This window comes from Hypanus sabinus, chromosome 1, assembly GCF_030144855.1.
Source record: "Hypanus sabinus isolate sHypSab1 chromosome 1, sHypSab1.hap1, whole genome shotgun sequence".
Taxonomy (NCBI): Eukaryota; Metazoa; Chordata; class Chondrichthyes; order Myliobatiformes; family Dasyatidae; genus Hypanus; species Hypanus sabinus.
In genome coordinates, this window is record NC_082706.1 from 46,472,163 (window position 1) to 46,497,014 (window position 24,852).

General features: G+C 41.5%; 1 protein-coding gene across 2 annotated transcripts in view; it reads right to left on the minus strand.

Moving 5' to 3' along the window:
- LOC132393462 (nectin-1-like) overlaps positions 1-23,042 on the minus strand; it is a 29,739-nt gene extending 6,697 nt beyond the window's left edge. The window contains exons 1-7 of one of the 2 annotated variants that reach the window (XM_059968728.1): positions 22,878-23,042; positions 21,200-21,547; positions 14,951-15,244; positions 13,025-13,142; positions 11,877-12,046; positions 6,837-6,962; positions 2,503-2,537 (exon numbers count right to left, since the gene is read on the minus strand). In XM_059968728.1, coding sequence (XP_059824711.1) covers positions 2,503-2,537; positions 6,837-6,962; positions 11,877-12,046; positions 13,025-13,142; positions 14,951-15,244; positions 21,200-21,547; positions 22,878-22,923 — 1,137 coding nt within the window. In that variant the 5' untranslated portion in view covers positions 22,924-23,042. The remainder of the gene's footprint in view (positions 1-2,502; positions 2,538-6,836; positions 6,963-11,876; positions 12,047-13,024; positions 13,143-14,950; positions 15,245-21,199; positions 21,548-22,877) is intronic. The other variant, XM_059968737.1, reaches the window with a different exon arrangement.
- Between the last annotated feature and the right edge of the window lie 1,810 nt (positions 23,043-24,852).

Genomic DNA, 24,852 nt, shown 5'->3' on the forward strand with positions numbered 1-24,852 from the left:
CTGCCTCCCATATATCCTCCCACCTTAAATTCCTCCATATACCTGTCTAGAAATCTCTTAAATTTCACTAGTGTATCTGCCTCCACCACTGACTCAGGCAGTGCATTCCATGCACCAACCACTATCTGAGTAAAAAACCTTCCTCTAATAACCCTCTTGAACTTCCCTCCCCTTACCTTAAAGCCATGTCCTCTTGTACTGAGCAGTGGTGCCCTGGGGAAGAGGCACTGGCTGTTCACTCTATTTCTCTTAATATCTTGTATACCTCTATCATGTCTCTTCTCATCCTCCTTCTCTCCAGAGAGTAAAGCCCTAGCTCCCTTAATCTCTAATCATAATGCATACTCTCTAAACCAGGCAGCATCTTGGTAAATCTCCTCTGTACCCTTTCCAGTGCTTCCACATCCTTCCTATAATGAGGCGACCAGAACTGGACACAGTACTCCAAGTGTGGCCTAACCAAAGTTTTATAGACTCTTGCAATTGCCTTCATCCTGAAATAATGGGTAGATGATCTGCCGCAGCCTCCTTCAGCTGTTCCAGCATGATAGATGCCTATCTGCGGCCACTTCTATTAACATCACCTGATATCAACAAATTTCTAAAGATACCGGATACAGAAAGGCCTTTTGGCCCTGACAACATTCTGGCAGTGGTACTGAAGTCTTCTTCTCTGCAGCATAGTCAAGCTGTTTCAAGCAAGCTATAGTCATGGCATCTACCCAACAACGGAGCATTTTTCAGACATATGTTGTGTATTAGAAGCAGGGAAAATCTATCCCAGGCAATTTCCGCCTGCTTGATCATTAGTCTACTATCAACCATTGGCAAAGTGGCAGAAAGAATTATCTCAGAGCTCAGCATAGGTTATTCCATTTAGCCCTTCATCTCATTGCTACATCATGGACAAAATTATGGACACCAGAGATGAAGTGACACTGACTGCCCTTGACATCATGGCAGCTTTTGGTCGATTATGGCATCTAGGTGTCTTGGTTAAACTGGTGTTAATTGGAATCAGGGTGAATGCCTTCTTTCGGTTGGAATGACACCACATTGAAATAAAAGCTCATTGTGGTGTTGCACATCAATTTCAGATAAAGGACAAAGCTGCAGGAGTTCATCAGGCCTGTAACCTAGGACCAGTTTTAGTCATGAGATCAGAAGTAAGGATGTAAGGATGTTTGATTGATGAACTATCCTATATCCAAGTGCAGCACGGCCTGCACAGTGTCCAGACCTGCACTGATGGTTGACAAATAACATTCGCACCACATGTGACAGTCGGTGATGATGTCTAACAGAAGAAAATCCACATATCACCCCTTGATGTTCAATAGATTTGCCATCACTTAATCTCCTGCTGTCAGAATCCTTTGGCTTGCCATGGACTGAAGTATTCATATACAAATTATTGCTACTAGGGCATGTAAGAGGCTAGGAATCCCATGATAAGTAATTCACCTCATAACTTCCCAAAGTATGACCACTATCTATAAGGCTAAAGTGAAGAGTATAATTGAATACTTTCCATTTGCCTCAAAGAGTGCAAATACAAACGTACTTCTACTTGGCTCTCTACACGACGTTGCAGCATCCTTAATCGGCACCCTGTCCACGTATGCAATCACTTCAGCACTGAAACAGAGCATCATCTACAGGGATCATTGCATCGACACAGCAAGACTCCAGAGCCAACACTCGCCGAACTGGCAATTGCCACCAACTAGATGGACAAAGACATTAACAGCATGGGTGCACCACCACCTGGATGTTCCTTTTTCAGTCACATATCATCCTGAATTGGAAATACGAAGGACCAGTGATCAAATTTGTTCATCTTATACTTTTACGTGTAGTAGGAATTTACTGTGGTGTGTTAGTCCGAAGAAAAACAACAACGTTCAACAATTGTAAAGTACTATTAAGAAATAATTTGAAGGTTAAAGTATGGATACGGAATACAGTATACATATATACCTAAATACCAGCATATGTTTACAATGACATCAAAGATATAGAAAGTGCTTGGAAGTGTTTACAGTGCAATATAGTGAAGAGGATAGTGTATCGTGGGGGTGGGGCATGTGTTGTTGAGTCCATTAACTGTATGGAGAAAGATACGTTTAAGATGGTGTTAAAATGTTGTTTACATTGCCCTAGAGTGTTGGTTAGAAGGAAACTTCTGGAAAAGGCAGTTTGCAGGCTAGGTAGGGTCACAGTTACACATTCCTCTCCCCGCAAAGTCCCCAAGCCAAAATCACTGAACTCCCTCCCTAACAGTATTATGGGTGCATTCACACTTCATGCTCTGCAGCAGTGGACGTCACCTCATGAACACCTTCTCAAATGCTAAGAGGGACGAACAATTAATTACCGACTAGAGCTCACACAGCTCAGCAGTGTATGAGACAGTGACAAAATCAGATTCCTAATCTGAAATCAGATGAACCGATTGCTCAGTTTCTGAGACCGTGTTCTCAACTGTTAACGTCAACTTACGTTTTCTGGATGAACTTTTATTTCTTTCCTGGTGGCTGTATGAAAAGAAAAGATTACAATAAGTGTTCATTCGAAGACATTCACTTTTAAACCACATCACTTCAATATCCTTAAAAGTATTGTTTTGGTTGATTGATTTTCTCGAAAGCCAATAAAATTAATCTCCACATAATAATAATATATTGAATTGACTTTATTTCTTACGTCTTTCACATACAAGAGGAGTAAAAATCTTTACGTTACGTCTCCATTTAAATGTGCAATGTGCAATCATAGTAATTTATTATAAATAGAACTGTCAATGTAATATAGAGTACACTCAAATCAGCGTGAATTTGTCACTCTGATGGCCTGGTGAAAGAAGCTGTCCTGGAGTCTGGATTAGTCCTGGGTTTTATGCTATGGTACCGTTTCTCGGATGGTAGCAGCTGGAATAGATTGTGGCTGGGGTGACTCAGGTTCCCAATGATCCTACAGGCCCTTTTTACACACGTGTCCTTGCAAATGGCCTGAATCATGGGAAGTTCACAACTACAGATGGGTTGGGCTGTCCACACCACACTGCATAGTCCTGCGATTGAGGAAAGTACAGTTCCCATACCAGGCAGTGATGTAGCCAGTCGGGATGCTCTCAATTGTGCCCTTGTAGAAAGTTCCTAGGATTTGAGGGCCCATATCAAACTTCCTTGACTCTCTGAGGTGAGGTGAAAGAGGTGCTGCTGTGCCTTATTCACCACAGAGCTGGTGTGTACAGATCATTTGAGGTCCTCCGTGATGTGGATGCTGAGAAACTTAAAGTTGTTTACCCTCTCAACCCCAGATCCATTGATGTCAATAGGGGTTAGCCCGTTTCCATTCCTCCTGTAATCCACAACCGGTTCCTTTGATTTCGTTACATTGTGGGAGAGGTTGTTGTCTTGATACCACTGTGTCAGAGAGATTACATCTTCCCTGTAGGCCATCTCATTATTGCTTCAGATAAGGCCAATCAATGTAGTGTCATTGGCATATTGAACTAGCAGATCAGTGGCGACACATTCATGGGTATACAGGGAGCAGACGATTACAATGAATGGAGCTGCTATCCCATTCCAGAATCTGCCGTGCTATCCTGGTCTCAAACGCTGGGTGTGTGCATGTAGAGTTTGCTCGTACTTCCTGCAAGCTTGTACACTGGCCTTAGAGTTCTGGCTTTTTCCCTCAGACCAAAGACGCCTGGATCAGTTGGGTTTAATTGGCTGCTGTAAATCCATGGCTGAGCTAGAGTGTCAAGATTACAGGTTTTCACGACAGAAGAAGAAAACAGAGAAATGGACCATAAAAGAGAGGGGCAGAAGGAGGCCACTCTGCCCATCGACTCTGCTCTGCCTTTCTATCGTGGTTGATCCAATTCTTCCAGTCATCCCAACTACCCTGCCTTCTCCCCATACCCTTTGATGCCCTGGCTAATCAGGAACTTATCTACCTCTGCCTTAAATGCACCCAATGACTCGGCCTCCACAGATGCTGGTGGCAACAAATTCCACAGGTTTACCACCCTCTGACTAAAGTAATTCCTCAGCATCTCTGTCCTAAATGGACATCCTTCAACCTTGAAGATGTGCCCTCTTGTCCTAGGCTCCCCTGCCATGGAAAATAACTTTGCCATATCTAATCTGTTCAAGCCTTCCAACGTTCAGAATGTTTCTATGAGGTTCCTCTCCCTGCTGCCCCCCCCCTCCACCGGCCGCTCCCTCATTTTCCTGAACTCCCAGGAATACAACCCAAGAGCTGCCAGATGTTCCTCATACTGTAACCCTTTCATTCCTTCTCTGAAACCTCCATAATTTCAGTATATTCTTTCTAAAATAAAGAGCCCAAAACTGCACACAATACTCCAAATATGGTCTCACAAGTGCCTTATAGAGCCTCAACATCACATCCTTGCCCTTAAAATCAATACCTCTGGAAATGAATGCCGATATTGCATTAGCCTTTTTCACCACCGACTCAACCAGGAGGATATCCTGTACAAGGATTCCCAACTCCCTGTCACTCTCTGCATTCTGAATTCTCTCTCCATCTAAATAATAGTCTGCTCATTTATTTCTTCCACCAAAGTGCATGACCATACACTTTCCAACATTGTATTTCATTTGCTACTTCTTTGCCCATTCCCCTAACTATCTAAGTCTGTCAGCAGGCTTTCTGTTTCCTCAACACTGCTCGCTCCTCCAACTATCTTTGTATCATCAGCAAATTAAGCCATAAATCCATTAATTGCATAGTCCAAATCATTGACATACATTGTAAAAAGCAGCAGTCCCAACACTGACCCCTGTGAAACTCCACTGGTAACCGGCAGCCAGTCAGAAAAGGATCCCTCTATTCCTACTTTCTGTTTTCTGCCGATTAACCAATATTCCACCCAAGCTAGTAACTCCCTTGTAATTCCATGGGCTTTTATCTTGCTAAGCAGCCTCCTTTTCAGCACCTTGTCAAAGGCCTTCAGAAAATCCAAGTACACCACATCCACTGCATCTCCTTTGTCTACCCTACTAATTTTCTCAAAAAAAGTAAGTTGGTGAGGCAGGATTTTCCTTTCAGGAAACCACGCTGGGTTTGGTCTGTTTTGTCATATGACTGCAGGTACTCCATAACCTCATCCCTAACTATCAATTCCAACAACTTTCCAACCACTGACGTCAGGCTAACAGGCCTATAGTTCCCTTTCTGCTGCCTCCCACCCTTCTTAAGTAGCAGAGTAACATTTCCAATTTTCCAGTCATCTGGTGCAGTGCCAGAATCTATTGATGCTTGAAAGATCATTGTTAATGCCTCCACAATCTCTCCAGCTACTTCCTTCAGAACCCGAGGGTGCATTCCATTAGGTGTAGGAGACTTATCCACCTTCGGACCATTAAGCTTCCTGACACTCTTGAACGTCCGATACACTGTAGATGTCTTCCACTGTTAACAATTTAAACAACTACATTAGCTTTCAAGGAAACCTAGATACAATGGACCGAAATAGCTTTCCAAATAAAAAAGGACCCATTGAAAATGGGAAATAGTGATGTGTTTCTATTGAGGAGTTCATTAAATGGGTCACTAGATTCGACTGTTTCATTATCGCCATTGAATGGCCATTTCGCAGGATGTCTGGAAAGTTCCATATCAACTGGTCAAGTAGCCAATCCCCATGTGAATTCGACTTGAGCAAACAATGATCAATGTCTTCTGCTCTAAACAGCTCAGGTGATTGGATTTTGGGATGATGCAGAAATTTGATTGACATATAATATTTCCATCAACTTACACGTCCTCAATTTTTAATATCAGAAATCTTATTGGCAGCTATAACATTGTTTGGGGTTTTTTAAACCACTAGAGTGCAAGAAAGTGCAAATATTTTCATACACTAATGGGAAAGTGAAAAAAGTGACTTGAGATCTTACAGAATCTGCAAAACATTACTAATATATTTTGTAAGTATCGGTTTGATCACATTTATAACAACCTCCAGAGGTTCTGCAATGCTGGAAATGCTGAGTAATGCATACAAATTACTGGAGAATTTCAGCAAGTCAGGCAGCATCTATGGAAAGGAACAAACAGATGAGGTTTCGGACCAAATTCCTTCAGTGGTCCTAAAGGGGCATATCCAGGAACAACTAATTGAAATGATAAAGCTCCTTTGTCATTGTTATTTTATTTTTCTAACTATTGTAATTGAGGAGTGGGCTTGATATTTCCAGGTGAAGCATTGAACAAATTGGCTGAATTGTCCTCCAATATTTTATGATGTTATAGTCTTATATTGGGACAGGCAAGCAAAAGCAGGAAGATTTAAGAACATATTTAAACAATCTTCAACTCAATCATTTCCACCATCATTTTGTCTGGGGAAGAGAGGAAGGAAGGATGAGGGCCAGGCCAGGGGTCCAAAGTCACACGGGAGTTGGGGGGAAGTGGTGTGGTGGGAGAAGAGAGGACGAGAGACAGGTGTCGATGCAGAGGTGGGCTGTGGGGATCAGAGATATGGAGACCAAAGACATGTAACAGAGTCAGGGGTAGGTACAGCCAGGGAACAATTTGGAGAGGGACAGAGGAAAGGGGTTAGTATAATTTAGCATCATGGGTATTAATATGGTGAGCCGCTAGGCTATACTGCCCTGTGTTCTATGAAAGGGGAATGAATGGGAATATGCAGAAGAAAGGGAAGCAGTGGGCGGGGTACATATGTGTTAAGGCTTATTGCTTCCATGGACAGTTGTCAGTGGAAAATGAAACCAAATCCCATGGGTATTCCTCTAATATTTAAAACGGTTCCCAAAGCAGTTCCCGCCACTTACCACTAGTCTCACGTCTTGTTTTCGTTACCATTATGGTTATTGAAACAACAATGAGCAGTACTGTGACCAGCGTCCCTACGACAATATAGGCCAGGGTGGAGGCAAAAGGCTCACCTGTAAAATGAACTACATCAGGTTGTAAATCACCGTGATAGGACAGTTTCCATTAGCATCAGCATCATATGTTTATACACATAGATATTTATCGATGCCCTTATCCAATGATGAGATAGAGACATACACAAACGTGCACACAGACACATGTGCTTTTCATAAAGGCCAGTGCTGTATAACCATACACAACTGCCACACAGACACCAGCTTCCTATAAAATCACACAGGCAATTTTCATCAGTCCCAGCATCCCGGTCAAATGCACACTAACGTACACAGGTACGCAGGTTTCTCCACACTTTGGCTGATGAAATTCCTTCTCCTCTCCATTCTAAACATGCATCCCTCAATTCTGAGGCTGTGTCCTCTGGTCTTAGGTTACCTCACCATAAGAAACATCATCTTCACATCTATTCTATAGGGGACTTGCAACATTCCATAGATTTTGATGCGATCCCCACTCATTCTTCTGAATTCCAGTGAGTACAGGCCCAGGGTCATCAAACACTTCACATGATAAGCTTTTCAATCCCGGAAGCATTTTTGTGAACCTCCTTTGAAATCTCTGCAGTGTTAGTGTATCTTTTCTTAAAGAAAGGACTCGAAACTGCTCACAATACTTTAAGTGAGGCCTCACCAGCACTAATAGCTTTAATGTTACATCCTTGTACTTATATTCTAATCCTCTCGAAATCATTGCTAACATTACATTTTCCTTCCTCACCACCAACTCAATCTGCAATTTAACCTTTAGGGAATCCTGCACAAGGACTCCTCGGTCCATGTGCACCTCTGATTATTTTTTAAAAAATTCTCTCCATGTAAAAAGTAGTCTACGCTTCTACTTCTTCTACTGAAGAACGTGACGACAGACTTCTGGACAATGTATTCTATCTGTCACTTCTTTGCTCATTCTCCTAATCCATCCAAACCCTTCTGCAGCCTCTCTGCTTCATCAGCATTGTGTGGTGATCCATCAAACTTTGTATTGGCCACAAGCTTGGCCACAAAACCAACAATGCCTTCATCCAAATCCTTGACATATAACGTAAAAAGATGCTGTCCCAACACTGACCCCTGTCAACTGCCACTCCTCACCAGCAGCCAAGCACAAAACGTTCCCTTCACTCCCATGCATTGCCTCCTGCCAGTTTGTCAGTGTTCCTTCCTGTAATACCATGGGATCTTAACTTCTCAAGCAGCCTAATCTGTGGCACCTTGTCAAGGGCCTTTTGAAAATCCAACTACACAATATCAACCGATTCTCCTTTGTCCTTCCTGCTTATTCAATAACTTTCAACAGATTTTAGGAAGTTTTCCCTCAATGAAACCATGCCAACTTTGGCCTATTTTGTTATAACCATTTAACAATTATAGCATGGAAACAGGCCATCTCGGCCCTTCTAGTCCATGCTGAATGCTTACTCTCACCTAGTCCCACTTACCTGCACTCAGCCAATAACCCTCCATTCCTTACCTGTTAGTACACCTATCCAATTATTTTTTTAAATGACAAAATCGAACCTGCCTCTACCACTTCTACAGGAAGCTCATTCCACACAGCTACTACTCTCTGAGTAAAGAAGCTCCCCCTTGTGTTACCACTAAACTTTTGCCCCTTAACTCTCAACTCATGTCCTCTTCTCTGAACCTCCCCTACTCTCAATGGAAAAAGCCTATCCACGTCTACTCTCTCTATCTCCTTCGTAATTTTAACTACCTCTTATCCACTTTTATATTCTGTAAAAGTGTCAGTACTTCCTCTTCTTTAATCATTATAGTTTCCATAACTACCCTACTTGTTTCCCTTACCTTACACAATTCAATATCCTTCTTAGTGAATACCGAAGAGACAAAATTTTCAATCTTTAAGATAATTTTTCTTTCCTTGAGGCATTATAAGTGTTGTTACTTGGAATTACTTGTGTTACTTTTGAATAATATAATGAAAAGATCTGAAAAGGAAAAGTGAATACTGAAGAAAAGAAATTGTTCAAAATCTCCCCCATCTCTTTTGGCTCCACACATAGCTGTCCACTCTAATTCTCTAAGGGACCAATTTTATCCCTCACTATCCTTTTGCTATTAATATAACTGTAGAAACCCTTTGGATTTATTTTCACCTTACTTGCCAAAGCAACCTCATATCTTTTTTTAGCTTTTCTAATTTCTTTCTTAAGATTCTTTTTACATTCTTTATATTCCCCGAGCACCTCATTTACTCCATGCTGCCTATATTTATTGTAGATCTCTCTCTTTTTCCAAACCAATTTTCCAATTTCCCTTGAAAACCATGGCTCTCTCAAACTTTTAACCTTCCCTTTCAACCTAACAGGAACATAAAGATTCTGTACCCTAAAAATTTCACCTTTAAATTACTTTCATTTCTCTATTATATCCTTCCCATAAAACAAATTGTCCAAATCCACTCCTAAATCCTTTTGCATTGCCTCAAAGTTAGCCTTTCTCCAATCAAAAATCTCATCCCTGGGCCCAGTCCTATCCTTCTCCATAATTATATTGAAACTAATGGCATTGTGATCACTGGACCCGAACTGCTCCCCAACACATACGTCCGTCACCTGACTTATCTCATTCCCTAACAGGAAATCCAACACTGCCCCTTCTCTAGTTGGTACCTCTATGTATTGCTGCAAAAAACTATGCTGCACATATTTTACAAACTCCAAACCATCTGGCCCTTTTACAAAATGGGCTTCCCAGTCTATGCGTGGAAAATTGAAATCTCCCACTGATGGAGGGAAAGGTAAATTTAGGTAGAGGGATAGGTAAATGGGGGAATGGATTAAGGGGTATGATTAGCTTATGATCAATTGTCTTATGTTACTGGGCAGTCAGAAAGAAACTCTACCCAGCAACAGGTGACGCATTAGGCATTGTTCTCTAAAAGTGCTAAGCATAACTAAATATGGGTATGGTATGATTGAAGGGGCATCTTAAGGCATAACTAAATATGGGACAGAACGTTCGAGAGAAGGGGGTAGTGTCAGGGGGAGGTGCCAATATGAGGAAGTTAAGTTGTATCTAGGCTAGTCTTGGCAGAAATAATTATAACTAAACAATAATGATTTTACATCTAATTGTATCTTAGCATGTGATCAAAACTATTCTAAAACTGTATTAACTCATGTAATTATAATATTTCCTGTAATGATTAATGTAATAAATTGTGTTGAATTGTGTTTGGGGTGGTCAGTGTCCGGACTGTCTATTTGGGAGATCAGTCTGTAACTTCCCCCATACCATGCTATGAAGAAAAAGTGAAGTTTGATTAAGCACCGCTTGTTTTATGGTTTTGTTGAATTCGTGGTACCTTGCACTATTGAATTGGGTCAATACACCTTTGGCACCACTATCACAACCTTGTGCTTACTACAAGTATCTGCTATCTCCTTACAAATTTGCTCCTCCAATTCTCACTCCCCATTAGGTGGTCTATAATACACCCCTATAAGTGTTACTACACCTTTCCCATTCCTCAGTTCCATCCAAATAGCCTCTCTAGTCGAACTATATGCCTCCAAGTTCGCCAAAACCATATCCTTAGCAATTGACCCCAACAAATGCTGGACAACTGAGGTCAGACTAACTGGTCTATAATTTCCTTTCTTCTGCCTCTTTCCCTTCTTCAAGAGTGGAGTGAATATATATACCTAATACTCTCTCAGAGAGAGAGACAGCTATGGTGGTTCTGAAATTTACACAGTAATGTAATTGTTAACGTGGAGTGGAAAAGAAGATTATATAAATCCGGTGGGAGCAAAGGATGTTGGGAATGTTGGGGGATGGCGCTGCAAGAGGGGTGTGGCATGGGTGTGGGGGAGCTCGTGCAGAAACACCGGCCAAGTTGATTTGATTCCGAACAATTGGTTTATGATCAATACTGAATGTCACTATGTTGCTTCCTGTGCTCTCCCCTCTCTGACATGTTTTCCCAATCATGACTCCCCTCTCCCTGGTCCTTTCCACTTTCAATCCACAAGAAACCCATCATAGAATCACACACATATGTTATGAATTTTTTTTTGCAGCAGCAGCAGCAGTACAGTATAATAGATAAAGACCATGAGATATAGGAGCAGTATTAGACCCTTAGGCCCATCGAGTCTGCTCATTTATTTCATCAAGGCAGATCCATTTTTCCTCTCTGCCTCAGTCTCCTGCTTTACTCCCGTATCCGGTCGTGCCCTAACCAATCAAGAATCTACATAAAGACTTGACCTCCGCAGCCGCCTGAGGCAACGAATTCCATAGATTCACTAATCCCTGGCTGGAGAAATTCCTCCTCATCTCCATCCTAAAAGGACACTCCTCTATTCTGAGGCTGTGTCCTCTGGTTTTAGACTCCCCCACCATAGGAAATGTCCTCTCCGCGTCCACTCTGTCAAGGTCTTTCACCATTTGATAGGTTTCAATTAGGTCACCCTTCATCTGAATTCCAGTGAATACAAGCCCAGGACCTTCAAACCGCTTTTCCTATTGCGAGCTGTTTAATCCCTGAATCATTTTTGTGAACCTCCTTTGACCCCTCTGTAGTTTAAGCACATCCTTTCTAAGAATAAGGGCCTAAACCTGCTCACAATACTCCAGGTGAGGCCTCAACAGTGCTTAATAAATTCTCAAAATTACATCCTTGTTTTTATATTCTAGTCCTCTTGATATGAACGTAAACATTGCAATCACCTTTTTCACCAATGACTCAACCTGGAAATTAACTTTTGGGACTCACAAATCTCTTAGCTCCTCATTACCCCTGTACAGTGTAACTGTCTAAAGTATCCCAGCTAAAGTATATGTCAATGTGTTGTATTTTTGTGCAGTACCGTACATATCCCCTCATCTCCCATTAATATCAACGTTGTTATTAATCACAGTGAATGGTTAAGGGTAACTGCTGAGGTGTACCTGTAGCTCTTGAGTCCATCTCTTTTACCACAACTGTAATTTCACTCCTTCCTTTTCCAATTGCATTTGTTGCTTCACAGATCCAGGTGCCATTAACAGAGTAATCGATTTGTGTTATAAACAGGCGATTATCTTTGACATGAACGGTAGGAGGCAAGGACCCCGTTGACCTGCATTAAAAGAGATAATCGTCTGTTAACAACACTTCACCTCTTTCAGAATATGATAGACCGAGAAAATCGTTGGTCTGTATAGTATACAAACTGCTGTTTGGCCAACCCATGACTAACTGTTGGACCATTGATAAGAAGCCCACATTTGCATTGTGTCCATATCCTTCCATAAGTGTTCCTGTTTAAATTGTCTTAAGCATGAGAACTGTATCTGATTTCCCCATCATTTCTGGCACCATGTTCTAGTTATCAATCAATATATGGAAAAGCTTCCCTAGCAAATTCCCTTTAATAATTCCTCTGTGTCATCTTAAGCCTGTGCTTTCCCTTTCATGCGCCTAACAAGGAAAATCAATTGTGTCTGTTTACCATTTCAGTCCATCCCGTATACACTCAGTCACTTTCACTCTGGAGAAAACATGATCAATCATTCAAATCCGTCCCTGGAAGCAATGTTCCCAATGCAGGCAACACCATAGTGCATCCCTTCTGCAATCTCTTCAAAGCAGCCAATTGTTTTCTGCAGTCTTGCGACCAGAGTTGCACGCATTACTTTAAGAGCTCGCTAAACACTTACAGCAAAACCCAGCCGTTGTATGGTACATCACGGTCTATGACGGCAAACATGCCACGAGTATTCTCCAACATGTCACACACTTGTGCCACTTGTAGGAAAATAGACACTTGAGCCCCAAGGTTGTTCCGATCACATTCATCAAATCTCTATCATTTACTGGTGTAATGCCTCATTTGACCTTCAACTTTGCTCCCGTCTGCATTAATACCAATTTGTCAACACTCTGCCAAAGTGCCATAGTTTCTTATTATGTTAAAAGCTGTTAGAGTTAAAAAAAAATTTGTTTTATGAAAAGCTTTTGCTGTGATCCGATTAATTTTAAAGCTTTTCCCCAATGATCGAAAGTATATATAATGATCATGAATTACATTAGTATGGTTTAGAGCAAGTTAACTTACATTGTCCAGCGATAGCTTGTAACTGGAGGATTTGCCTTGGCAAGGCATTCCAGGCTACGGTTAGAACTCTTTACATACCAGTTGCCATCGTACCCTCTAATTGTTATTTCCGGTCGGTCTGAAGGTGAAAAAGAAGCACAGATTATTCCCTATCAGAATTTCATGCTGGCAATTGAAACAAATAATATGCAAAATAATGCACTATGTAGAAATATAAATAAGATCAACTTGATCTGGAGAAAATTCCTGCCGTGGAGAATTATTCAGCTTTTAACTGGAGCCCGGCATCAGGTGGAAGGTACTGGAATTTATTGTCAGGAAACATCGAAAGTGCTTTCAGAAAAGATCATTTCTGCTGTGTTGTTGTTTCCAGGCACACAATGCGACTTCTCTGACCATTACTGAGTGTGACTGAGTTGCTTCCTGCGTTCTCCCCTCTCTTGACCCACTTTCCCAATCATGACTCCCCTCTCCCTGTTCCTTTCCACTGTCAGTCCACAAGAGACCCATCTCAGAATCAGTTTTATCATCACGCACATATGTTATGAAATGTTTTGTTTTGCAGCAGCAGTACAGTATAATAGGTAAAGACCATGAGATATAGGAGCAGTATTAGACCCCCTTAGGCCCATTGAGTCTGCTTGCTTATTTCATCAAGGCTACATTTAGCTGAGAGATGTCTTCCTTTACCCTTAGCTGGGGATCCCTCAAAAACTGTGACCACATGTCAGAAACTTGCCGCAAGGTTTGTTCTCACACTACCCTCGGCCATTATTTCGACCCATGATTACCTCCACAATCAATGGACATTCTCCCGCAATACAATCTAATAGTCATCGAACTACTGTCATGTAAGTGACAGCACAAGTGTTATCATTTGTAATTATACCTGCACACTAGGAGGTATATATTTTCTTCAGGTTCATTGCACGGACATAATTATACTCAGTGGCCTCTTGACTAGGAACACTTCTACTCCTGCTCATTAATGCAAATGTTTAATCAGCCAATCCTGTGGCAGCAACTCAATGCCTAAATGCCTGCAAATATTATGAACAAACACTTCTCGGGCTGTTAGCCGGATATAGGTATTGATTTTATCTGATGTTTTCATGACAAAGTCTGCCATCGTCATCAAGGATGATGCTTAGGCACGTCTAGTCCAATAGGATATGTACCCCCATCATTATATACTACTGGATTAGATATGACTTCCCATCATCCCTGATGGATAAGGCAGAGTTTGTCACCGAAAGGTTGGTTAAAATCAATACCTGTAGCCCAAGAAGAGTTTATTCGTCATATACACCGCAAAGGTGCTATACATTTTTTTTCATGCAGATATTGTCAGGAGGTTCAATTGTTGTTCAGAACAGACATCAGAATGGGGAGGAACTGTGACCTACGTGACTAAAACCATGGAATGATTGTTGGTATCTCAGAAACTGCTAATTTCTAGGGATTTTCACACACAACTGTCTCTCGACTTTACAGAGCATAGTGCAAAGGAGAAAAAAAACACAACACCCTGTGGGTCACGGTTCTGTTAGGAAAATGACTTGTTAATTAGTGAGGTCAGAGGAGAATGGCCAGGCAGGTTCAAGCCTATAGGTAAAGAACCTTTACTCTAATAATCACACATTTCAACAGTGAAGTGCTGAAGCACGTCTCTGAATGGAAAATGTGTTGAATCTTTAAGTGGACGAACACACAGAAATACACCCAGTGTTCACTTTATAGGTACCTCATGAATGCAATAAAGTGGCCACTGAGTGTATAATGTTGTTGTGGGCTATACAAGAGAAATAACAATGCCACAGAAATACTCCACCATTATACTCTTCTCATGTCTTTGATAAGTGGATATGCTTAATACTGCAGCTGAAATTTTAATTATTTATTATTTTATCATTTGGCAAGACTTACACCTAATTGACAATGCCGCAGTCAAATCCATTGCGTCATTGAATGTGTTGTGTGATACAAAGCAGGTCACATTCTTCCCATCATCCATTCTGTTTGGTATGATTCTGTACTGGCTGAGAACGGTCACGGTTCCATTTGTATTTTCCATCCTTGTAAATGTGGCATTCCCTGGAATTCTATCACTCCAAGTAATAACTGCCGCCGGTTTCCCATTGACTGCCGTACAGTGGGCGACTGGTGCTTCGGAGAATGAAGCAGCTGCTGGGACCGCTAACAACTCAGTCAAAGGCTTCACTGAGGATAGAAGAGTAAAGTGATAAATTGGGTTATTGTACTTACATGCACGGAGGTACAGAGAAAATAAATATTTTGCCTGCCACTGGTCTGAAGGCTCTTGGGAAATGGAAAGGTCTGAATATAGATAACTCACCGAGATGAGATGGACTACACAAGGTAACTGGAGAGATTGTAGAGGGATTGGTAATGATCTTTCAAGAATCACTAGATTTTGGAATCGTTCTGTAAGACTGGAAAATTGCAAATGGCACTCTACTCTTCAAGAAGGGAGAGAAGCAGAGGAATGGAAATTATAGGCCAGTTAGTTTGACCTCAGTGATTGGGATGATGTTGGCGTCGATTGTTAAGGATGTGACTTCAGGGTACTTGTAGGCACTTGATAAAAGAGGCCATAGTGAACATGGTTTCCTCAGGGGAAAAACCTTGCCTGACAAATCTGATAATCTGAAAATATAACAAGCAATATAGGCAAAGGAGAATCAGTTTAAATTGTGTACTTGGATTTTCAGAAGGCTATTGACAAGGTGCCACACATGAAGTGCTCAACAAGCTAAGAGACTTTGGTATTACAGGAAAGATTCTAGCGTGGATAAAGCAGTAGCTGATTGACAGGAGGCAAAGTGTGGGAACAAAGGAAGTTTTCTCTGGTAGACTGCTCATGACTAGAGGAGTTGTGTTTAACTATGTTGGGATCAATTATTTTTACTGTACATTTTATGTCACTGATTTCAATGACGGGACTGATGGCTTCGTTGCAAAGCTTGCAGAAGATGTGAAGCTAGGTGGAGGGGCAGGTAATTTTGTGGAAAAAGGGGTGGGGTCTTCAGGAAGACAGACAGATTTGGAGAATGGGCAAAGAAGCAGCAGATGGAATAGAGTGTCGAGAAGTGTAGGGTTATGTACTTTGGTAGAAGAAATTAAAAATGGAGCGAAAATACAAAAATCTGGGGTGCAAATGGATTTAGGAGTCCTTGGGCAGAATGCTTTAAAGGTTGATTTGTAGCTTGAGTCTGTGGTGAGGAAGGCAAATGCAATGCTGGTGTTCATTTCAAGAAGGCTAGAAAATGAAAGCAAGAATGTAATGTTGGCACTGGTGTGGTCCCACTTGGAATTTGGTGTGCGGTTTGTGGCACTTTATCTTAGAAAGAATGTACTGAAATTGCAAAGGGTTCTAAAGAATTTCAGGAAAATAATCCCAAGATTTAATGGCTTGTAATCGGAAGAGCGTACAATGGCTCTGGGCCAAATGTAATTTCGAAGAATAAGGCGACCTAATTGAATCCTATCAAATTCCGAAAGGCCTTGAGAGACAGGATGAGCAAATAATGTTTCCTATAGTGGGAGAGTCTAAAATCAGATTATACTGCCTCAAAATAGAGTGGCGTCTTTTTAGAACAGAGATGAGGAGTAATTTCTTTAGCCAGAGAGTGATGAAACTGTGGAATTCATGGCCACAGGCAGCTGTGGAGATCGTGTCTTTATGTGTATTGAAGGCAGAGCTTGGTAGGAAGCGATAATCTCAGCTATACCAAAAGAAGGCCAGGATAAAATGGAATGCGGGTCAGTTAGACCAATATCCATTCTTAATGTAGATTATAGGTTATTTACCTCCATCATGGCCAAATGATTAGAGGAGTTTCTACCCATACTGATATGTAATGATCAGTCAGGTTTTATATGACAACGCCAGACACAAGACAATATATGAAGGACACTTCACAAAATGGATCACATACAAAAAAATAAAATCGAAGCAGTAGTGATAAGCATGGGCACTGAAAAAGCATTTGATTTGGTTAATTGGAATTTTCTTTACAGAGTTTTACATAGATTTGGTTTCCAAGACACAATTATTAAAACTATACAGACACTGTATGACAATCCTACTGCTAGGATTAAAATCAATGGATATTTATCAAATAGTCTTACCCTAGAAAGGGGCATGAGACAGGGTTTTGCATGGTCACCACTACTCTTCACATTATATCTGGAACCATTAGCTCAATACATCAGACAAAATGAAGATATCAGGCGAATTACTATTATAAGGAGAGAGCATAAATTGGCTTGTTATGCGGATGACATTTTGATCTATCTAGGGCAACTAACATACTCTTTACCTAAATTGATGCAATCCTTTGAACAATATGGTCAATTATCAGGATACAAAATCAACATAGATAAAACCCAGTTACTTTCATATTACTATAGCCCACCAAGAGAAATTGAAAGTCGATACCCTTGGGCATGGCACACAGATTCTTTCAAATATTTGGGCATCATTATGTCAAAAGATTTGGCAAAATTATCAGAACGTAATTATCAACCTTTATATTAAAAAATCAAGGAAGATGTGTCAAGATGGAGCCTGATTCCTTTTTTCAGTCTCAGTTCAAGGATTGAGTCTATTAAAATGAATATACTGCCTAGACTGTTCTATCTCTTTCAGACCCTGCCAATAGAGATTAATCAAAATCAATTCAATGAATGGAACAAGGTGCTATCAAGGTATATTTGGCAGGATAAAAGGCCTGGAGTTCGTCCATTTTAATGCAAGGAGTATTATGAACAAAGTGGATGAGCTTAGAGCATGGATCAATACTTGGAGATAAGATGTTGTGGCCATTACAGAGACCTGGATGGCTCATGGACAGGAATGGTTAGTGCCAGGCTTTAGATGTTTCAGAAAGGACAGGGAGGGAGGCAAAAGTGGTGGGGGCGTGGCAGTGCTGATCAGAGAAAAAGTCACTGCTGCAGAAAATGTAGAAGTCATAGAGGGGTTGTCTATGGAGTCTCTGTGGGTGGAAGCTAGGAATATGAAGTGTTCAATAAATCTACTCGGTGTTTTTTGCAGACCACCCAGTGTAACAGGGACAGCGAGGAGCAGATAGGGAGAAAGATTCATGAATGGTGTAATAATAACAGGTTTTTGTGGTGGGATTGGCTGATTGGCATCTCCCTAGAGCAAAGGATTTAGATGGGATAGAGTTTGTTAGGTGTGTTCAGGAAGTTTTCTTGATGCAGTACAGAAAAACCCTACAAGAGGAGAGGCTGTACATGATCTGGTATTGGGAAATGAATCTGGCCAGGTGTCAAATCTCAAAAACTATTCGAGGGGGGGTACACAATGCCCTACAAGACATCTCTAAATGTGAAATACCCTTGGAGAGTAAGACCATATATTTTGGATATATACCTCAGGAATGGTTGAAAAGAGATAAATATTTAATGAATATACTGTTGGTGGCTGGTAAAAAAGACTCTTACTAGGAAATGGTTATCACAGGAGAGCCCAACTTTAAATACATGGATGGAAATTACAATGGACATTCACAAAATGGAGAAGATAACAGCATTTGTTAATCATAAGCTGGAACAATTTGATTCATACTGGGAAAAATGGTTTAACTACATAATGCCTCATAGGCCTGATTTTATTCTCACAAATCAATGAATCTGTTGTAAAAAAAAGATCACTCCCTACTTGTACATAGTTCTTTCCTTTTGCTTGTGTTTTCTTTCCACTTTTTTCTATAAGTGTATACCTCAGATAAATACTTTGTGGAGATTTTGTGATATATATGATTATATGATATATATGTACAATGTCTGAGATACATCTTATGGAAATGCTTGTTTGATGAACTTCAATAAAAATAAATTATATATATAAAAAACCCACCGGTCTGAGCACGTCCCTTCTCTGTCACCTGCCTGTACTCCCTCTCGCACTGTCTACAAGCTTTTTCTATTTGTGAGCCAACTGCCCCTTCCTCTGTCTCTTCAGTTCAGTTCCCACCCCCCCCCCCCAGCAATCTAGTTTAAACTCTCCCCAGTAGCCTTAGCAATCCTCCCTACAAGGATATCGGTCCCTGTCAGATTCATGCAACCCGTCCTTTTGTACATGTCATGTCTGCCCCAAAAGAGGTCCCAATGATCCAGAAATCTGCAACTGCCAGTCTCCTATCCAACCCAGCCCAGGCCTGCGTCCTGGAAACTTTCCAATCCGCAAATCCATGGTCTCGCGATGTATTCTATGTACTCTTATGTAATCCTATGTATTCTTTCTGAGTTCTGGTTTTCATGGATGCCTGCCAAGACAATTATTTCAGGTTGTATACTGTATACATTTTCTGATAATAAATGGAACCATGTGAACCAACTGAACAAGGCTTCGCTCCCCGATCAGCTCAATACCTTCTATGGTCGCCTTGGCCATCAAACCATGGAGGAATCTGCATGAACTCTCACATCTCCTCAGCAGAAGTGCACCACAAAAAATTGCCGTAGGGTATGTGGTAATTAGATGAGGAACGACAAAATGGACGTCATTCAGCTGACAGAAAGCGCAGGGGAACACAGGGCGTTGCGCTCCGGGGGTAAGGGCTATGCATTTTATTCATCGTGAGAATGAACATTATTACACTGCTAGCAGAGTGAATTGATATTTAGGCTGTTTGATCAATTAGTGAAAGAAACGTTTGAACGAAGGTAGAACTGCATTCGCACAGCAGGAGATCACTCATGACTGTCTTGCGGATGGTGGAAACGCTGTAAGTTGTCAGTCGACCTCTGTGACTTACGCAGCATCTGATCCGCTTATATGTCCATAGTGTTTATATGGCAAGCTGAACGGAATTGCTGGTCAATGCTTACCCTCCAGAATTTGAGGCCAAATAAGTCGACGACAGCAATTTGCATTGTTTTTCAAGCGAAGTTGATTAGATTCTTGTTGAATCTGGCAACTCAATGAGGCAAATGGCGCATGCTTTTATGTTGCCGCGTTGTGCCTGCTGTTGTATTGATCTGTCACAAATCTTTTGCGAATGAAATTTAACACTGTGCAGTTATCAATTTACATCTCTACTTCAGATGAATCAGTAGAAGATGGTCGTGCCAAGGCCGTTGATCCATAGAACTCCGCCAGTGATGTCCCAGGCTGACATTATAGACCAGAGCTGCGCCCCTGTTATTCTATATGAGGTGTAAATCCAAGCATTGGGGTATTTTCTCTCAGATGGTCGGTAACCAGAGAATTGGTGCGTGCCGCCCCAATGAGATACAAGTACAGAAAGGAATTGTCCTATCCGACTCCCCAGATGGTCTGACAGTAACAACTTCTGACGCTAACCTCCCTCATTTCCTTGGATTTCCAATGATCACACTCTCTCTCTTTCCCCTTCCGTCAAAGAAATAACTCACATCTTATACCCGTTGGTCCATTATAAACTACAGCTCAGTTATAGATTCTCACCCCGGGGAGACATTCTCTTCGAGTCCAGCATCACACGTTTGCCCCAGTCACGTGACATTTTATAAAGGGGGTAGTACTATAGACTATTCTAAATAATAATAAATATAATGTAATTATAAACGGCAACACTTTGTTAGTTGCTCCTAATTACCGGCTGTTACGCGCTGTAATATTTTGCAAATGATGCTCCAGGACCCGTCAAAGGTTGCAAATTCAGAACATTGTAATCTTTCAGGAGTTACATATGGTATTCTTTTAATTTTGAAAAGTTTCCAACACATACGATATTTCCCATAACGCGCTCAATTTATTCGATATTCATCCACTGAAGTCAGCTATCAATATTGAATCGTCCAAATGTTCTCGTTACAGTTTACAGCTCTGCGCTACCGGAAAAAGTAATGACCCTAAGTTCTCCGCCTTTCTCCAATAAACTATAAACTGTATAGTGAGCATCCCTGTGGCATTCAACTGAATAACGTACAGCTACTTAGAACTAGTCGATTGGCATTGGACTAAATTAATTACGTTTGCAATATTGCATTATACTGAAAGCCTTCTCGAATGCGGGCAATGGTTGAAACTCAAAAGGAAGGAGTTAACTATTTTATTTCCCTTGACTACTTTTCTTAGAACCCGAGAGAGAGAATTATAGTTCTTGGTTGTTACCAATAATTTGATCCCGCGCATTTTCCTACCTAGAACGGTCAGATTTGTTTTGGATTCATGCTTGCCGTTGGGAAATGTATTAACCTCGCAGTAGTAGAGGCCTTGGTCACTCAGCTGCAAGGGGTTGATGGTCAGCGTGCAGTCTGTAGGAGTGGCATTGCTCAAACTAAATCTGTTCGAGCCATCGGGGTAACTAATCCCAAACTGTGGGTTGTACACAGCCAAGTTCACGTTCCCGGTCGCAGCTTTCTTCAACCACGTGATCTGCACCAAATTCAGGTTCCTGGTGTCAGAGATAAAACAACAGGGCAGCCGGAGTCCATCCCCAGCGATTCCTGTTACAAAATCCTCCACCTTCGCCACCTGAGTTCCCAGAACTGTGGAAAAAAGAAATTAAGGGAAGTGATTCTCCAGGTACATCAGCAACTTTTTTTCCAAACGAACTTGCCGTGAACCCGAGATGACGTCTAACCATTAAGCAATTAGCCATTTGATTATCATTGGATATCTAAATCGACAACACTTTTTCAGACGCACAGCACGGAAAGGTGGCCTTCTGCCCGATTCGTCCATGCTGACTAAGTTGCCTATTTCCGATTTCATTTATTCGGCCTGAATCCCAGCATTTGTCGAATGCCTTAAATGTTATAAACTGCACTGGTCTTTGTCGCTTCCTCTGGCCGCTTGCTTCATTACACCCACCACACTCAGTATGAAACAGATATCCGTCCGGGGCCCTTTCTGTTCTACCTTCTCACATTTACTCTGCGCTTTCCATTGTTGGACTCCCCCACCACTCTCGGGAAAAACAATGTGACCATCCAGCTTATTTCTGCCCCTCGTGATTTCATAAACAAGTATAAGGTCACCACCTCAGTTCCTCGCTTTGGACGGAATAGTCCCAGCCTATTCAGTCTCTCCTTATAACTGAAATCTTGGCAATGCCCTGGTGAATATTTCTGCACCCATCACAAATTAAAGACATTCATGCTGTACCCATGCACCGGAACGGCACATAATACTCCCAGCAACGCCCAACATAGCTGCCACATCACATTCCCAAAAGAGAGTTGTTCTGTCTGCTTGGATGGGATGCGGCAGGTTGAAATCATTCTTCCTTTAGGATGTCCGTATGTGGGCCCTTTTAGGAATTTCGAGTCAATTCTTCCATAGTTAAAAGACTAGTAAGCGTGCCGCGCGTTTAAAAACGCCATGCCATTGAAAGGCAGAAGGCTGACGGAATTGCCCGTCGAAGTCAGGCCAACTTCATGAATAATTAAAGTAAATAGTAGGAAAGTTCAGTAAGTCAGCCAACATCTGTGTGAAGAAGTTAACGATCCCATATCTTCCCCCCCCCCCCCCCCCGGGAACCAAGTTCTAAACGAATGCAGATCATGTCTCATTAAGTTTACTTCTCTTTCAACAGATGCTGCCCAACTTCCCGAATTTTTCCATTGTTTTTTGTTTATGTTCAGATTTCTTGGAGATTTTTAGATTTAATTTATTGACAAAATCGGCGGTTTTAGAAGCACTCGAGCATGAACCTTGGAATATTTGATCGGTGACCTTTAAAGCAATCTTTAAAGTATTCAGCTCAGATCAAGCGTCTATGACAGCCATTATAAACAATCCTGCAGTATCCTTGACAAGTAAATCCGCTCAGACATTAAAACTAACTGAACCCTTGTCCTGGTTTTCTAAACGTACCTCCGAGCAATGTGAGCTGAAACAATATCCGACATAACAGAAGCATTCCCGATACGACTTCAGCATTGGCAAAGAACGTTTCCCTTGGGTTCTTGAAATTATGCTTTGAACCTCGGGCTCTAGCTGACGCTCAGTTTCTGCATCGCACTTATTTGTGGTTACTGTTCGCTCTACAGGAAAAGTGGAATTGAACATGGTTCTTGGCGCACGACCTAATTCAGCCAATCATGGTGGATCTCTTAAATCCAAACAGCATGCTCATGAGTAACAAGAATCAAGCGCGGATTACTCCCAGCCAATCGTCTGCCTGCCGCTTTCATTTCTTTCAACTTGCAAGCATAGTTTTTTTTTTGCTTGAATTTCAGGAAGGTAGAACGGAGAGAAACAATTTGTTCGACGCATATTTACGAATGATATTGTTCCTCCAGTGTTTTGGGAGAAAACAAATTCGGAAAACATTGGTTCCTTTTTCATAGTGTAATAGAGAAGTACAACACAGAAACAGGTTCTTGGACCCATCTAGTCCATGCTGAAACCATATAAACCTGTTTACTCCTATCGACCTGCACTGGGACCTTACCCTCAACACCCCTACTATCCATGTACCTACAGTGGCATGCAAACGTTGGGGCACCCCGGTCAAAATTTCTGTTACTGTGAATAGTTAAGTGAGTAGAAGATGAACTGATCTCCAAAGGTCATATAGTTAAAAATGAAACATTCTTTGCAACATTTTAAGCAAGATTAGTGTATTATTTTTTGTTTTGCACAATTTTAAAGTGAAAAAAGGTAAGGAGCTCCATGTAAAAGTTTTGGCACCCCAAGAGATCTGAGCTCTCAGATAAATTTTACCAAAGTCTCAGGCCTTAATCAGCTTGTTAGGGCTATGGCTTGTTCACAGTTGTCATTAGAAAAGGCCATTTGATGCAAATTTTAAAGCTTTATAATTACCTCTCCTCCCCCTCCCCCCCTCCGTGTTGGCACCTGGCCAAGTGATCAAGGCTTTGGTCTAGTGAACTGAAGGTCACTAGTTCAAGCCTCAGACAAGGCAACGTGTTGTGTCCTTGACCAAGGCACTTAACCACACATTGCTCTACACCAGTGCCAAGCTGTATTGGCCCTTGCCCTTCCCTGCCCATCAGTGGCATGGAAAGGGGAGAATTGCAGCATGGGCAATTACCAGTCTCCCATACAACCCTGCCCAAGGTGCAAATCCATGGTCTCTCAAGACTAACTGATGCCTATATAAATACCCTGACTCCTCAAACCTTGTCCCAACAATCAGCAGCAACAAACCTCTAAACAGCTGCCTAGCACTCTGAAAATTAAAAGATGCCCACAAAGCAGGAGAAGATAGCAAAGTGTTTTCAGGTAGCCATTTCCTCAGTTCGTAATGTAATTAAGAAATGGCAGTTGATAGGAACGGTGGAGGTCCTGTCAACCTGTCAAGTTGAGGTCTGGAAGACCAAGAAAACTTTCTGAGAGAACTGCTCATAGGATTGCTAGAAAGGCAAATCAAAACCCCTGTTTGACTGCAAAAGACCTTCAGGAAGATTTAGCAGACTCTGGAGTGGTGGTGCACTGTTCTACTGTGGAATGACACCTGCACAAATATGATCTTCATGGAAGAGTCATCAGAAGAAAACCTTTCCTGTATCCTCACCACAAAATTCAGCATCAGAGGTTTGCAAAAGGACATCTAAACAAGCCTGATGCATTTTGGAAACAAGTCACTGATCAAGTTAAAATTGAACTTTTTGGCTGCAATGTGCAAAGGTATGTTTGGAGAAAAAAAGGTGCAGACTTTCATGAAAAGAACACCTCTCCAGCTGTTAAGCATGGGGGTGGATCTATCATGCTTTGGGCTTGTGTTGCAGCCAGTGACATGGGGAACATTTCACTGGTAGAGGAAAGAACGAATTTAATTAAATACCAGCAAATTCTGGAAGCAGACATCACACCATCTGTAAAAAAG